The 16,675-nt window shown below is 46.2% G+C and overlaps 1 protein-coding gene and 1 non-coding gene across 2 annotated transcripts in view; one reads left to right on the top strand and one right to left on the bottom strand.

Annotated features, from left to right (window-relative positions):
• Positions 1 to 5,958, top strand: part of SPTLC1 (serine palmitoyltransferase long chain base subunit 1) — a 52,337-nt gene extending 46,379 nt beyond the window's left edge. Inside the window, exons 14-15 of the mRNA XM_040449512.1 lie at positions 3,090 to 3,163; positions 4,571 to 5,958. Of these exons, the coding sequence (XP_040305446.1) occupies positions 3,090 to 3,163; positions 4,571 to 4,664 (168 nt within the window). The 3' untranslated portion in view covers positions 4,665 to 5,958. The remainder of the gene's footprint in view (positions 1 to 3,089; positions 3,164 to 4,570) is intronic.
• Positions 5,959 to 13,497: 7,539 nt separating this feature from the next.
• LOC121013808 (U6 spliceosomal RNA) lies at positions 13,498 to 13,600 on the bottom strand. The gene has a single exon (XR_005782935.1). It is a non-coding gene; the product is annotated as a U6 spliceosomal RNA (small nuclear RNA).
• Between the last annotated feature and the right edge of the window lie 3,075 nt (positions 13,601 to 16,675).

The following is a 16,675-nucleotide window of genomic DNA, read 5'->3' on the forward strand; positions in this document are numbered from 1 at the left end:
CGCTCCATTGTATCAAATACACTTTCCTTGCGCTCTACATAATTAGCCTTCCAGAAAACCCGTTCAACGGCATTTTCAAAGCCAGGCTTTCGTACCTGTGGGTGGGGATGGCATTATGAGTGCTGGTCACAGGCAGCACTGGACAGGCGTCTGGGGTGAACCCCCAACGCAGCTGAGACTGGCTGGAAAGGAAGAAAGATCGCTTCTTCACCAGGCCTAGTTTGGAGGTTGATTTAAATGTCTGTGTCTCCTGAAAGTGATTTTACTACTAATTGTAACTTCATTATTAGCTAAGAAATGCCTCCCTGGGGAAGACCACCGGCCCCTTCCCTGGAGCCCCGCCCCCTCCGCCCCCCCCTCCCCCCCCCCGCATGTTGCTCGTGCTCACGCTCGGATGGAAGGGCCTGGGACCCCGCGAGCACCCGTGCTGGGACGGCCCTGCCTTTCCCCCGACTGCAGTGCGGCTAGCATGCGCCTGGGAATGGGGCAGGCTTCTTTCTGCCTTCTCATCCTGCTTGTCCTGGCGGTCCCTTCCAGGGGCTCTGCTCCGAGGTCACCGGGACGTCAGGATGATGGCTGTTGTCTGTCGTGTGCCCTTGGCTGACCGTGGCCAGGAGGTCGGGTCTCTCCGCGGTGGTGTGGCTGGTCGGTATGGAGACCGGGGCTGAGGCCGATCTCGGCTTTTTAGCTGCCCTCCCTCCTCCAGTGTGTGAAGCCGCCATCAGGAAGGACAGGTCGGGGAGGGCTTTATGCAGTTGGTGGCCTTCTGGAGTCCGTCAGCTTATAAAACGGAACCAGACCCAGAACGTGAGATCCCCGGCTCAGGGGATCTCAGGAACCGTGTGAGGTGATGAGCAGTCCGGCTGGCGCAGCGCCCGTTCCCCAGGGCCCAGGTGCCGCAGGCCCCCCCCCCCCGCCGGGTGCGGCTCTGCGAACTCGACAAAGACAGACTCTCTTTCACGGGAACCGACCTCCCGCCGGCGCCTTTCACCCCGTCCGCGTTTTTACCGCGATGTCATGTACGTGTGTACAGGCCGAACAGAAAGGACGGCATCCTCGAGGTTAGGGTTCTTAGAGACGTGCCGCGACACGCTTTGTACATTAAACGCAGGCTAAGTGGACGCCACAGGGAGAGTCAGGTCAGTCACACCAGCTCCATGTGACGGCCCAGCCTGTGCTCTCAGCAGAGTGCCCGCTGGTGTGATGGACGCAGCCCGGAGAGCCTGTCGGGGCCTCGAGCCCCCGCACGAATCCCCCCCCCCCCCCCCCCCCCCCTCCCCCCCCCGGGCCCCCGCCCCGCCCCGGGCTCCCCCCCCCCCCCCCGGCCTCCTCCAGCCCCCGCGGGACGGCTCTACACGGGCTTCACGCCGCAGGGCCAGGGCCGCACTCCTGCCACGGGAGCCCCCGTCTCTGTCCTCGAGACGTCGTGGCCGTGGGGGCCTCCTTCTCCTGGAGTCAGAGACGCTGCAGAGGGCAGGCGACGGAAGGGGGGGCCCGTCCTCGGAACGGAGGAGAAGGCGACAGTCTGCACAGCTCACCGATGCCGGACCCCGTCTGAGGCCCCAGCCGGAGGACATCCCGCGGAGAGCTGAAGGGGAGGGGCGTGAACACGGTCCGGAAGCCGCATTTGTGCAGAAACGCGGGGTCTTGCGGTGTCTTTGCGTCCCCACGCTAAGCTCCGCTCCACGCTCCGTGTTCCGTATCTGAGAGGGGATGGTTGTGGCCTTGGAACTCTCACTTAAGCTTTGCGGAACCCGGTTTCGCTAAGTTCTTGTTGAGTTGCCTGATGAGACAGTGTTTTTACAAAGAGCGATGGTTCAGGACGTTTCTTAGCCAGGCCTAGGATCAGAGCCGGTTCGGGTGTTCTCAGGCAGTTAACTTCTCCAGGTACGCTGAGCCGGAGCATCCGTATGCGTCTGGCCGTGCTGCCTGCTGCCGTTTCCCGTCTTCCTGGCAGAGGGAGACCCGCCCGGCAGCGGTCGGGACGCCCCTCTTCAAGCAGACTCCCTCACTGCCCAGCCTGGGAGCAGCGGTTCCTTCCTTGAGGCCACCCCTGCTCTGATTGTTCTGTTTTTGTTTTTTTCCTTATTTTTCTTAATGCTCATTTACTTTTGAGAGAGAGAAACAGAGTGTGAGCGGGGGAGGGGCAGAGAGAGAGGGAGACACAGAATCGGAAGCAGCTCCAGGCTCTGAGCCATCAGCACAGAGCCCGACGTGGGGCTCGAACCCACCGACCGCGAGATCGTGACCTGAGCCGAAGCCAAGAGTCGGACGCTTAACCGACTGAGCCCCCCCAGGCGCCCCTCTGACTGTTTGTAAATACGACTCGCATACCAGAAACTTCTCGCTTTTAGAAGATAGAGTTGAGGGGCCTTTAATGTACCACAAGGTTGTGCCCCTGCCTCAGCCCAAAGTATTGTCATCCCCCAAAAAGAAACCCTGATGAACCATTACTTCGATAGGATTTTTGTCCTTAATTTTGATGGAGTGTATTTTAACTTTGTAAGAATATCAACAAGTGGTTAATGTGTGGAGAAGCTGTGCAAAACGTGGGTGACCCCAGACTCTGAAGCCTGGTAGCGCCTGGGCAGAGGTGCCCACGGCCGTCAGAGGAGTTGCTGGCACCCGAAGCGTAGGCTGTTGGGCTGTGAAACCGTCCTCCGTTTACGACCAAGTTCAGCTCTGGTTAGTTTCCGGGGCTTTGCTGGTACTGTTGCCCCTGTCCTGACTGTGCTCTGTTGAAAATGGAAACCCCCGGTCCTCTGTGGCTATTTAAACGTAAATGAAGGAAAAGGAAAAGTCCCATCTGTCCGTGGCACCGTCTGCGTCTCACTCACAGTGCTTGACGGCCACGCGGCGTGGGCCACTCACGGGGCCCCGCAGAGCCAACGCCCGGCAGGAGGTCTGGGCGGAGGCGCGGAAGGTGGTGGGGCCGCCGGGGGCACGTCCGTGGCGGTTCGCCTTCTCGCTGTTGTGACTGGGAAAATGAACTAACCCGCGGTTAAGGATGGCCTTGCAGAGTACCTCCCGTCGGGATGCCCGCCGTGTCTGCGGCCCAGCTCGCAAACGTGTCCCTTCTCTTCACGCAGTGCATGGACAGGAGCATCGCGTTAACTCAGGCACGCTACCTGGAGAAAGAGGAGAAGTGCCTCCCTCCGCCGAGGTGGGTGGACGTTCAATGTGACGTGACTCTTGCTTTTGCTACTTGAAAAACTCTATAAGCGTATTCTGTCGTGAAAACGTCTGAAATGCTGCCACAGGTTAAGGAAGTGTGTCCCTAAAATGTAGTTCATCCCCTTTCCTGTTCTTAAAGTAGCCATTTTCAGATTTTACCTGAAAAGCCCCCCCCCCAGGACTCGCCGGACCCTCCCGGTTAACCTAAAGAGGTATCCGTGATCCCAGGACTGGACGGGGGCGGCCGAGGTTCTGATGAGCAGATGTGCGTCTGTGACGGGCTGTGCCAGCCACGTCCACCGGGAGGACCATCCTGAGGGAGGGGCACATCCGGCCGCCGGCTGGAATGCCATGGGGTGCATTTGGGAGTGCAGACACTCCCAGACCGCCCAGGGAAAAAGAAAGCAACAGGGGGGAAAATCTAGACAGGTTCAAGAAACCCAACGTGGGGGGAGGGCACCTTGACTCTTGGTTTACAATCGGTGCTCTTCAGTAGCACTTAAAATATAGTCAAAGGAGGTAGACACCCAGAGCATGAAGTGTCAGGGTCACAGCATGAGGTCTGTGAGGTCACAGGGGGAGGGCACGATTCGTTCTGGCCTGGAAGGGACTCGGGCTTCCGAGGGCAGGTGATACTTAAGCCAAGCCCAGAAGATCGAGTGTGTCAGGCAGACTTGTCAACGCCGGCGTCCGGCGGGCTGTGCAGTGGTGTGGAGACCCTCAGGTGCATCTGGGGAGACAGAACACAGGCTTGAGGGAGACGGGAGAGACGCTGGAGAGCGGGGAGGGCCCAGGGAGGACCCGGGAGACTGGAGTCTGAGCCTGTGCAGACTTGGAGGGCCAGACCACGGGCAGCAGCCCTGAATGGCTTAACGAGCCTACCCCGTTCTAATTGCACCCAGGCAAGGTGCGGTCTTCTGTCTCAGGACAACAGGGTCCCTGCTTGCTTTGTTTCCTCAGCGCTCCCTGCCCAGCACAGTGCAGCTCAGTGCAAGTGCCCAGTGGACCGTCCGGAATTTTGCAGGGGGGGTGGGAGAGAAGAGGGAGGAGTGCCCAGGAGAGCCGATACTGTTTTGCGTTCAGTTTCCTGAAAAGTTAAAAATGTCTGCCTTGCCTCCGAGTATTCTAGAACTTCCACACGACTCACGGAGTTGTAAATGTGAGTGTCAGCACGTAAACACTCCCTGATTTGAGAAACGTGAATTCCTGCCTTGGGCCCGGTGCTCCTCAGGCAGAGCCCCCGGCACCCAGAGCCCCCCACAAGGTTGCAGTCGGGCCTCAAGTCGCAGACTTCTGAAAATGGCCCGTCAGGGTTCGGGCTTGCGGGCGGAGGGTCCCTGCCACAGTCGCTCGGCTCTGCCATGCCGTGACGATTTTCTGTGTCCTTGTTTCTCAGCATCAGGGTCGTGGTCACAGTGGAACAGACAGACGAAGAACTGGAGAGAGCCGCACGCACAATCAAGGAGGTGGCCCAGGCCGTGCTGCTGTAGGCGGGTCCCAGGGCCAGGTGGGCAGTCGCCGTGCGGCACGCGCAGGCCTCCCAGTTGTCGCCGAGCAACCTGGAAGAGGCCTGCGGGTACCTGACAGGGTGGCCACCGACCGATCACGTGGGTGTGGACTCGGCGACCGCCACGAGGAGGATGCTGGTTATTTAAACACACACACGCACACACACACACACACCTAAAAGCCCAGGAACTGGTTTTTTAAGAAGAAAACTAATGACAACATATAACCGATACTTAAATTGTGCGGTTTAGTACTATTTAAATGTTTTATTATACTAGTATTTTATATTCTTTTGTTGTTGCCGTTTAAAAATGGAGCTTCAGTTTATCTTTTCTCCCTCTAGTAGTAATTGTGCGAGCACTCCTAAGGTTTCCTAGCAAAGCATCTCTGCAGCATTAAAGCTTAGAGGAGCACTTCACCGTCTAGGACACAAAACGTCTCTGTGAGGATCTAATTCAACTACGTCTTACGCAGTCTCCATCCTGTGAAGCCCAGTGGTGGCTAATGTATAAGGAAGCACTCTTTGTGCTGTTGCGACAAACTTTTCATTATATTTGAATCCTAGAGTTTTTATATGCATTTCTAACAGCTTCCCTTAGCATCCCTAACTGGAGAATGACTACTCATTGTATTTCCTAAGTGAGCAATAATTTAAATCAAATACTATTTTAGTTTAATATAATTGACCTTCACATTTATTGTGTGTTGACTTCTAATCTGTTTGAGGAGGAGGGTTACTGTGACGATCCCAGAATAGAAATCATGTCCTTGATATTTTAGAATATCTTGAATGTATTCCTTTTTTGTAGAGTGGGTTTGCCTAAGGACATATAACTACTGTCTTTTTCTAAGCGAAGGAAAATTATTTTTATTTTCAGCTTATGAATTCCAAATATCTAAAAATGTGAATGCACTAAAAATAAAATTTTTAAGCTGGACTTTAGCTATCTGTTTTTTCTTGTGCCGTGTGCCACAAGGTAGTGTGTAAATATTACACCGTTGTTTCTTCTCTTAGTAAAGGTAAAGGAGTAAAATAGTTAAAAAAAAAAAAAAAGTAATAATGCCATTTTTATAATATGTGTTCATATTAACAAATGGTCTTCAACATCTTTTTAAATAACATATTTTTTAATGTTTAGGTTCTATTTTGCTTGAGGTATTTCGTACATATGTGCCTTGTGATTGCTGCTGCTTTAAAGGATACAGTACTGTCTTTGGGGGATGTATCTTTTCGTTATATTTTTTAATGAAATAAACCTACATTCCTGACAATCAGTCTATATGCATGTGTAATGTGTTCAACAGAATAGCCTCTGGATTTTCACTTTTCCACATAGGTAGGGTAGTAGTCTTGGTGTCTGTGTTTAGAAAATATTAAGTACAGGGGCGCCTAGGTGGCTCAGTCGGTTAAGCTTCCAACTTTGGCTCAGGTCATGATCTCACGGTTCGAGAGTTCGAGCCCCACGTCGGACTCTTTGCTGACAGCTCAGAACCTGGAGCCTGCTTCAGATTCTGTGTCTCCCTCTCTCTCTGCCCCTTCTCTGCTCGTGCTCTGTTTCTCTCTCAGAAATAAATAAAAACATTTAAAAATCAAAAAAAAAAAAGGAAGAATATTAAGTACATTGCTTAGTGTCTTTCTTCAGTGTATGTTATCTGGAATTCCCTAGACTTCTATTGATGGGAGCCTAGGCCTCTATGACTACACGTATGCCAGAGCTGTGGGGTTTTTCTTTTAATAGAGAGAGAGGGAGAGTGCGAGCAGAGGGGAAGAGGAGCAGAGGGAGAGAGAGAGAATCTTAAGCAGGCTCCGCGATCAGTGTGGAGCCTGACGCAGGGCTCAGTCCCGTGATCCATTTTGACCTGAGCCAAAATCAAGTTGGACACTCAACTCACTGAACTCGGGGTGCCACCCAGGTGCCCCAGAGCTATCATTTTTATTAGCAGATGATGATAGCAACTTTTCAGCTACTTTTAAAATATTTTGTAAATCAACATCCAGATGTTCATTGCTACTTTTTAAAAATGATAGAAGGGCCTGGGAAAGATGGTGAAAACAACACATGTTGTCTGACATCAGCCCTTGAAACATAGCAGCATTTTGAACAAAAACCCAAAACCAAAGTCTTTCTGTTAAAACTGTACAATAACCAGCATCCAGGTACATGCACCACAAAAGAAACCTATGCTAGGAACAGTAAACTTGCATAAAACGGAGTCAGAATGCTGAGAGAAGACTCCCCTCAAACCTGAAGCAGGGCACATATTTCTCCCAAGAAACCACAAGAGGGCTCTGGAACGCTCCGGCGGCTGGGGTGGGCAGCACGGAAACCATTCGGGGACCGTGTTCGCTCGGCATCGTCCTCCACAGGAGAGGAAGTACCCAAACAACCCCTCCCTTCGTGTTGTCTACAGCTGGGTTCCAACTCGGGAAATGTGGGGCTCTGAGCAAGCTGGGACAGAAAAGAGAGCGGTACTTCCAATCTAGAACTGCGCCAACGGGACTGTATGCTTTTGCTTTATGAACCACTAGAACGGCTCTGCAATACGCCAGTTGTAAGATGCATTTCAGTAACAAGCATCGTCACGTGGGTGGAGAAGGTACATCCTAAAATCTGCAGCAGGATAAGTCAAACGATCTGCTGATGTGCGGGCTTGATGCCCTCTTTCCTCGTGGATGTAAAACCTTTGTGTCCCAGCACACAGTGTGTGAGGACGATTATGGCCCCCTAGTCTTCCACTACCTCCACCCTTCCAAAACATTGTCCTTATGAGGACATCACGCAAAACCACCCATTACCCACACCCACGGTACGGATTATGCTGTAGAGACTACGTAAACTTAATTTTCCTATCTAGTGCCTAGTAGAGAGGAAAACAGGGTAGGCGGCTCAATGATGACGGAACACACGTAAAGCAAAAAGTCGTCTTCCAGAAGCAACATGCAAAAGAAAAACAAAAGGGGAGCAGCCTTTTCAAGAGATTCAAGGGAAAAAGAAATGTGAATCAAATATCCAGAAAAGCTGTCTTTCAAGTAAGAAGTTGGTAGAAAAACAATTTAAAATAAGAGCTCGGTACTATGTTCATAAGCCCTTCTGAGGAATCTGCTACGGGGAAGCTCCATCAAATCAAGAAGTCGCTGGGGAAATGAGAAGAATTAAGATAGTAAACTAAGAACTATTCTTTTTTTTTTTTTTAATTTTTTTTAACGTTTATTTATTTTTGAGACAGAGAGAGAGCATGAACGGGGGAGGGGCAGAGAGAGAGGGAGACACAGAATCGGAAACAGGCTCCAGGCTCCGAGCCACCAGCCCAGAGCCCGACGCGGGGCTCGAACCCACGGACCGCGAGATCGTGACCTGGCTGAAGTCGGACGCTCAACCGACTGAGCCACCCAGGCGCCCCACTAAGAACTATTCAACACAGAAGAAAGCAGTAAAGGACAGAGGTGCAAAAATAAATAGCAAAAACCCAACCATATAGAGAATTACGTTCAAAGGTGAATGGGCAAAACATCTCATTCAAAAGGCTGAGCTTAGCAGGCAGACTAAATTTTTTTTTTAAAAAACCTGTGCTGTCTGTAAGAAACTTCACGTTCAAAGACACAAGTAAAGATGAAAAGTATGCCATGCAAACAACCGTGAAAGAGCTGGAGTGACCTGTATCAGTATCAGAAAGAACTTTCAAGAACTATCACTACAGACAAACAGAGACGTTTCGGAATGATAACAGTGTCACTACGTAGTGAAACCCCAACAATTATAAGTGTATATATGCTCCTAAACACAGAGTCCTAAAATACATGAAGCAAAACTGGCATAATTGAAAGAATAATTTATCAGTCATAGTTGGAGATTTGAAAAAGCCCAGCCTAAATAAGTGAGAACAAGAAAGAAAATCGTACGTAAAGAAGTCCTGAACAGTACAGTCAACTGACTGGAGCAGACCTATTTACGTTTGTAGAACATCCTACTCAGAAATTCCAGAATACATAGTCTTTTCAACCGCACGTGAAACAGTCTTCAGGGCAGATCACATGCTGGGCCATAAAACCAGGCTCAATAAATTTAAAAAGATTGAAATCATAAAACGTATGTTCTCTGTCCACAACACAATTAAATCAGATCTGCAATCGAAAACCGGAAGAAGGGCGCCTGGGTGGCTCGGTCGGTTAAGTGTCCGACTTCGGCTCAGGTCATGACCTCACGGTCCATGAGTTCGAGCCCCGCGTCGGGCTCTGTGCTGACAGCTCAGAGCCTGGAGCCTGTTTCAGCTTCTGTGTCTCCCTCTCTCTCTGCCCCTCCCCTGCTCATGCTCTGTCTCTCTGTGTCTCAAAAATAAATACACGTTAAAAAAAATTTTTTTTTTAAAGAAAGAAAACCGGAAGAACCCCAAATACCTAAATAACTCATGGATCAAAGGAGAATCACAAAGGAAGCTTCTTAAACGTTCTGAACTGAATAAATATAACAGCAAAATTTATGTGGCACAGCTAAAGCAGTGGTTAGAAGGAAATTTGTAGCTTTAAACTCCCGGATTAGAAAAGAAGAAAGGTTTCCAATTAATAACTTCAATTGCCACCTTGGGAAAGTGGGAAACGGAGAGCAAACTGAGCCTGAAGGAAAGAAAGAAAGAGAAGAAATCAATGGATAGAAAACAGAAAAATAGAGAAACTTAATGAAACGATTGGCAAGTACTTGTTGGACTGGCCAAGAGAGTAACAGAAGACACAAGTTCCCAAAATCAGGACTTAGAGGGGCAACATCGCTGCCATTCCTACAGAAATCAGGAAGATTGTAAGAGAATATTACAAGCTTATGCCAACAAAGTAGACAACTTGAATGACATGAACGAATTCCAAGGAGGACACAAATTATCAAAACGAACTCGATTCAGAAGTAGAAAATCTGAATAGAAATGTAACATTGCATTAGTATTTTCAGATCTTCCCACAAAAATGTCCAGATCCAGTGAATTCTATCAAGCATTTAAAGAACAACTAATAGGGGCGCCTGGGTGGCGCAGTCGGTTAAGCGTCCGACTTCAGCCAGGTCACGATCTCGCGGTCCGTGAGTTCGAGCCCCGCGTCGGGCTCTGGGCTGGTGGCACGGAGCCTGGAGCCTGTTTCCGATTCTGTGTCTCCCTCTCTCTCTGCCCCTCCCCCGTTCATGCTCTGTCTCTCTCTGTCCCAAAAATAAATAAAAAACGTTGAAAATAAATTAAAAAAAAAAAATAAAGAACAACTAATACCGATCAGTCACAAATTTCTTTCAGAAAGAAAGGAGGTGAGAGCACCTCTCAGGTCATCCTGTTTGGTACCTATGCTACTAAAGCCAGGCAAATTACATGAAGAGAAAACTACATACGATTTTCCTCATGAACATGGACAGAAAAAGTCCTAAATTATATTTAACGATTTTCCTGGAGAATCTAGCCTGCGCAATAAGGGGGTAAAACATCAACTTGGAAAAAAAAACAAATCACTTGCAAATGACACTCTGTAGGAAATTCTAAGACCTCCATTAGCAACGATCTGATAGGAAACTAAGGAAACAATTCTGTGAATAATAGCATTAAAATGAATAAAGTAATAAATTTAACAAAAGCATAAGATTTTACACTGAGAAGTGTAAAAACTATGAAATATCGCTATAAGAAACTGAAGAAGATTTAAATAATTGGAGACATAGTCCATGTTCATAAATTGGAAGAGTCCCCAAACTGATTTATAGATTCAGTGCAGTCCTTATCAAAATTCCAGCAGACTTTTATGCAGAAATCAAGAAATCAATAAATTAAAATTTATATAAAAACAGACCTATAGTAGGCAAAACAATTAAAAAAGAAGAACAAGGTTGAAGGGTTTACACTACCTGCTATTAAAACTTATTATGATACTACAGTTAACAAGACGTATGGTACTGGTACAAGGATATATCAATGGAACACCATTGAGAGTTCAGAAATAAACCCTTATATTTATGGTGAATTGATTTTCAACAAAGTGCCAAAGTCCTAATCCAACAGGAAAAGGATAGTCTTTTCAACAAACGTTGCTGAGATAATTGGATATTGTAGTAGATTGCATAATAGCCACCCAAAGAATCAAGTCCTAATTCTTGGAACTTGGAATCGTTACCTTATCTGGAAGAAGGGATCTGTGCAGCTGTGATTAAGGATTTTAAGCTGAGATTACCATGAATTATAATGGTGGGCCCTAAAAGCCATCACAAGTGTCCTAAGAGGCGAAAAGGAGATGACTACTCTTGAGGAGAAGGCCAAGTGAAGACAGGCAGAGGTTGCTGTGAGTAGTGATTTAAAAGATTTTCTCCTTTCTCCCAGAAGTTTTATGGCTTAGCCACATATTTAGGTGTCTGGTCTATTATGAGTTGATTTTCATTTTTATACAGCATTTTCTGTCCTGGTGACTCCTGAGTGAGACATTTCCTTTAACTTTTTGAAAGATGTGGCTGAGGCTATTTTTCATTAGTTCCTTTTCTTTTAAAATTTAAAAATATCAACAAAATGAAGCATGCACATGGTTAGAAGATCACATTGTAGTGAAAAATGTCCACCCCAACTGTCCCCACGCTCAGCCACGCTCTCAAGAGGCAACCACTTTTTAAAATGTTCCCCCTTTGTTCTTCTGGAATAAAACGTGTCTAAATAATATCATGCCCCTATGTCCTCATTTATCAACCTGAAACTATAATTAGGATCTCCTATTTTGAAAATATTTCGTATACATATTTCGTATATTTCGTATATATATTTCATATATTTCGTATATATATTTCCCTGTTTTTCTATTTGAATTACCCACTTTCCCTGGGTGATTTTTCTAGGAGTTCCTGGTTTATGCTCAGCAATAACCCCGTATAGTTTCACGCACCTGCATTGTTAATATCTGCTATCCGTATCTTAGCTCTCGTTGAACAGAGCCTGAATTTTGATGTAATGAGAGCCATTGTTTTTGTTTGTTTGTTTGTTTGTTTTTTATTTTTTTAATTTTTTTTCAACGTTTTTATTTATTTTTGGGACAGAGAGAGATGGAGCATGAATGGGGGAGGGGCAGAGAGAGAGGGAGACACAGAATCGGAAACAGGCTCCAGGCTCCGAGCCATCAGCCCAGAGCCCGACGCGGGGCTCGAACCCACGGACCACAAGATCGTGACCTGGCTGAAGTCGGATGCTTAACCGACTGCGCCACCCAGGCGCCCGTTTGTTTGTTTTTTAATGGTTTGTGCTTTTGTCTGAGGACTTTTCAGCACTCTCTGCTCTCTATTGATTTCCGCTCTCTTTCACTTTTAAGTCTATGGAGAGTCTGCCCCCGTGTCTGAGATTAGGTAGAGATGCAATTTATCTTTCTTCTTCTGTATTCTATAGTCCCGTGTCACTCTCTAAGCAATCTGTTGTTTCCCCATTAATTAACTCATTCATTAATTTTTTTAAAAATACTCACTTTGAGAGAGAGAAAGGGAGCAGGGGAGAGGGAGAGAGAGAGAGAATCCCAAGCATTCTCTGTGCTGTCAGGCGCAGAGCCCTATGCAGGGTTCGAATGCACGAACTGTGCGATCATGACCTGAGTGAGCTGAAGCCAAGAGTCGCACACTTAGCCGACTGAGCCACCCAGGCGCCTCCCCCCCCCCCCATTAATTTATTTTTATACTTTATCTTCTATTAAGTCTCATACAAACATGCCGGTCAGTCTCCAATTTGTCATTTTCCCTTGTCTGTCCTTCTGCCCTTGTGTTGGTTTCAGTATGGCTTTATTAAAACAGCCTTGGGGCGCCTGGGTGGCTCAGTCGGTTGAGCATCCGACTTCAGCTCAGGTCATGATTTCACACTCCATGAGTTCGAGCCCCGCGTTGGGTTCCGTGCTGACAGCTCAGAGCCTGGAGCCTGATTCAGATTCTGTGTCTCCCTCTCTCTCTCTGCCCCTCCCCCGCTCATGCTCTGTCTCTGTCTCAAAAATAAATAAAAAAATTTTTTAAAAATTAAAAATAAATAAATAAATAAATAAATAAAACACCCTTTACCACATCCCACTATCTGACAGGACACACCCTCCCTTTGTTTTCTCTAAAATTGACTTCACTATTCATAGATCTGTCTCCGTATGTATTTTTCAATTACTTCCTTGAGTTCCTTTCAAAGAAATCCAGCTGGAATTTCAGCTGATACTGCATTTCATTCATAGTTAAACTAAAAAGAATCAACCATTTTATAATATCAAATGTTCCTATCTAAGAACATGGGATGTCTTTGTATTTAGTGAGATCTTCAGTCTCCTTTATTAGCGTTTTTGTTTCCACATAGAAGGATTTTGGATTCTTGGGTAATTCCTAGTATTTCATAGTTGTAGTCATTGTAATTTGCGTCTTTTATTACATTTAATAGTTGGTTATTGCTGGCAGAGGAAAAGACCATTGATTTTTTTTTCCTTTTTTCCCCAAGTTTTTCTTTAAATTCCAGTTAGTTAACATACACTGTAATACTAGTTTCAAGTGTAGAATTTAGTGATTCAACACTTTCATACAACACCCAGCGCTCATTACAAGGGCCATCCTTAATAAAAATATGTGGGGCGCCTAGGTGGCTCAGTCGGTTGAGCATCCGACTTCAGCTCAGGTCATGATCTCACTGTCCATGAGTTCGAGCCCCCGTCGGGCTCTGGGCTGACAGCTCGGAGCCTGGAGCCTGCTTCGGATTCTGTGTCTCCCTCTCTCTCTGCCCCTCCCCCCCTCATGCTCTGTCTCTGTCTCTCTCTGTCTCTCTGTCTCTGTCAAAAATAAATAAACATTAAAAAAAAAATTTAACAATATGCTATACTTCACAAATTTTCATGTCATATCCTTGCACAGGGGTGATGCTAATCTTCTGTGTATCATTTCAACTTTAGTGTATGGTCTGGAAAACTTGCTGAAGTCCTGTATGTGTTCTAATACAGTTGCCCCTTGAACAACATGGGTTTGAACTACGTGGGTCCGCTTGTATGTAGATTTTTTTCTTACAATTTTCCTAATAACATTTTCTCTAGCTTACTTTATGATCAAAATGCAGTGTATGATACCCATAATATACAAAACATGTGTTCATCAACTACGTTATCAATAAGGTTTCTGGTCAATGGTAAGCTATTAGTAGTTAAATTTCTGGGGAGTCCAAAGTCGTATGGGGATTTTGTACTACATGGGTGTCAGTGTCTCTAACCCTCATGTTGTTCAAGAGTCAACTGTAGTTTGGGGCACCTGGGTGGCTCAGTCGGTTAAGCATCCGACTTTGGCTCAGGTCATGATCTCACGGTTCATGGGTTCAAGCCCTGCATGGGTCTCTGTGCTGATGGCTCAGAGCCTGGAGCCTGCTTCGAAATCTGTGTCTCCCTCTCTCTCTGCCCCTCCTCTGCTCGTGCTCTGTCTCTCTCAAAAATAAATAATCGTTAAAAAAAAAAGTCAACTGTAGTTTGATGGTTCTTCTGATTTTTCTAGGTAGATGTTCATTATACCTCTTATTTCATTTTCTTTTGTTACGGCATTGTCTAGGATCTCCACAACGGTGCATTAAACAGTGGCAGTGCCACTGGGCATCCTTACCTTGTAACTAATCGTAAAGAAAATCCATCTAAAGTGTCACTATTACATTTATCAACTTAAGTTGCTATGGGGTCTTGGTACATAGCCCTTAGCAAATGAATAAAGTTCAGGTCCTCTGGAAAGCAGACATCAAGACAAATAGACATGCAAGTGATTTGGCCCATTGATATGATGGGTTATATTGGTTGACTTTTTTTTATTATTATTAAATATAATTTATTGTCAAATTGGTTTCCATACAACACCCAGTGCTCATCCGAACAGGTGCCCTCAATACCCATCACCCCCCTCCCCCCCTCCCACCCCCCATCAACCCTCAGTTTATTCTCAGTTTTTAAGAGTCTCTTATGGGTTGGCTCCCTCCTCTCTAACTTTTTTATTTCCTTCCCCTCCCCCATGGGTTTCTGTTAAGTTTCTCAGGATCCACATAAGAGTGAAACCATATGGTATCTGTCTTTCTCTGTATGACTTATTTCACTTAGCACAACACTCTCCAGTTCCATCCGTGTTGCAACAAAAGGCCAGATTTCATTCTTTCTCATCGCCAAGTAGTATTCCATTGTATATATAAATCACATCTTCTTTATCCATTCGTCAGTTGATGGACATTTAGGCCCTTTCCATAATTTGGCTACTGTTGAAAGTGCTGCCATAAACATTGGGGTACAAATGCCCCTGTGCATCAGCACTCCTGTGTCCCTTGGGTAAATTCCTAGCAGTGCTATTGCTGGGTCAGAGGGTAGATCTATTTTAATTTCTCGAGGAACCTCCACAGTGTTTTCCTAGAGCAGCTGCACCAGTTTGCATTCCCGCATTGGTTGATTTTGATGTTGAACTAGCCTTGCATCCTTGGAACAAACCCCAATTGCTCATGATGTACAGTCGTTTTAAAACATCACTGGATTCAGTTTGCTAATATTTTCTTGAGGATTTATGCACCTAAGCTCCCGAAAGGTGTTGACGTACAGCTTTATTTTTATGTACTGTCTGTTGTACCTTGGTGTTAAGGTAATAGCAACCTCATAAAATGAGTTGGGACTCAGATGAGAGGACCTCCTCTCTTCACTGGCAGAGATTTTGTACGACTGGTGTTAATTCCTTGAATGCTGGAGAAATTCTCTATTTGAAAACATCTGGAACTTTTTCAGGAACTTTTAATTATAGACTCTTTTTTAACGGTTATGGGACTATTCGCGTATCTGTTTCATCCTGCTGAGTTTTGGTAGTTTGTGGTTTTCAAGGAATTAGTCCATTTCTTCTCAGTTGTCAAATATCTGACATTTGTGACAAATTTATGATTTACGATGTCTGCAAGATCCTCTGTGATGCCCTTCTTTCATTCGACATTGATGGTTTGTCTCTTCTCTTCTTATCCTTGCCAGTTGAGCTGGAGGTTTGTCAGTGTTACTGACTTTTTTGACAAATAACGTGTTTTTGTTTCGTTCTCTCGTTTCCATGTCTTGATTTTCATTGATTTCTGCTCTTTTTTAAGTCCCTTTCTGCTTGCTTTTGGTCTCCTTTCTCTTCTTTTTCTGGGCTCTTGAGCTAGGAACTTAGATTATTGATCAATAGTTTTTCTCTTTTCAAATGTCGACACTATATTAGCTAAACCCCACAAACTGATATGTTTTATTTTTTTAATTTGTTTTTTTAATGTTTATTTATTTTTGAGAGAGAGAGACAGAGCGTGAGCAGGGGAGGGGCAAATAGAGAGGGAGACACAGAATGCAAAGCAGGTTCCAGGCTCTGAGCTGTCAGCACAGAGCCTGATGTGGGGCTCGAACTCACGAACTGCAAGATCATGACCTGAACAGAGAAGTTGGATGCTTAATCAACTGAGCCACCCAGGTGCCTCCATATGTTGTATTTTCAATTTTGTTTCAACTTTCATTCAACTTCATTCATTTATTTTTATTTTCAAATTTCCTTTGAGACTCCTGCTTCAACCCCCAGATTATTTAGAAGTGTGTTGTTGAATTTCTGAGAATTTGGGGATTGTTCTCTTGTCTTTCACTTACCGACTGCTAATCTGGTTCTGTTGTGGGTAGAAAACATACTCGGTATAGTTCAAAATTCTCTTTGATTGGTTAAAGTTTGCTGTCTGACTGAGGATATGGCCTTCTTGGTGAGTGGTCCACGAAGCTGGTGCGGGATGTGTGGCCTGCCGTGGGTGGGTGGACGGTTCTGTGATGTCAGGCAGACCCAGTGGGCCATGGCACTGTTGGTTCCTCTGCAGCCTTGTGGGTGTTATCTCTGGGAGTTCTAGCAAACGCTGTGAGCTGGCTCTTGAAATCCCTGTGCCTGTGTGTTTCTCCTTTCCTCTCCAGTTTTGTTTTCGTATAGTTTGAAACCTTGCGGTATGCTACACACAGACTTAGGATTGCTGGATCGTGCTGAGTTGA

Source organism: Herpailurus yagouaroundi, unplaced genomic scaffold (genome assembly GCF_014898765.1).
Source record: "Herpailurus yagouaroundi ecotype Mexico unplaced genomic scaffold, PumYag 199, whole genome shotgun sequence".
In the NCBI taxonomy this organism is placed as follows: domain Eukaryota; kingdom Metazoa; phylum Chordata; class Mammalia; order Carnivora; family Felidae; genus Herpailurus; species Herpailurus yagouaroundi.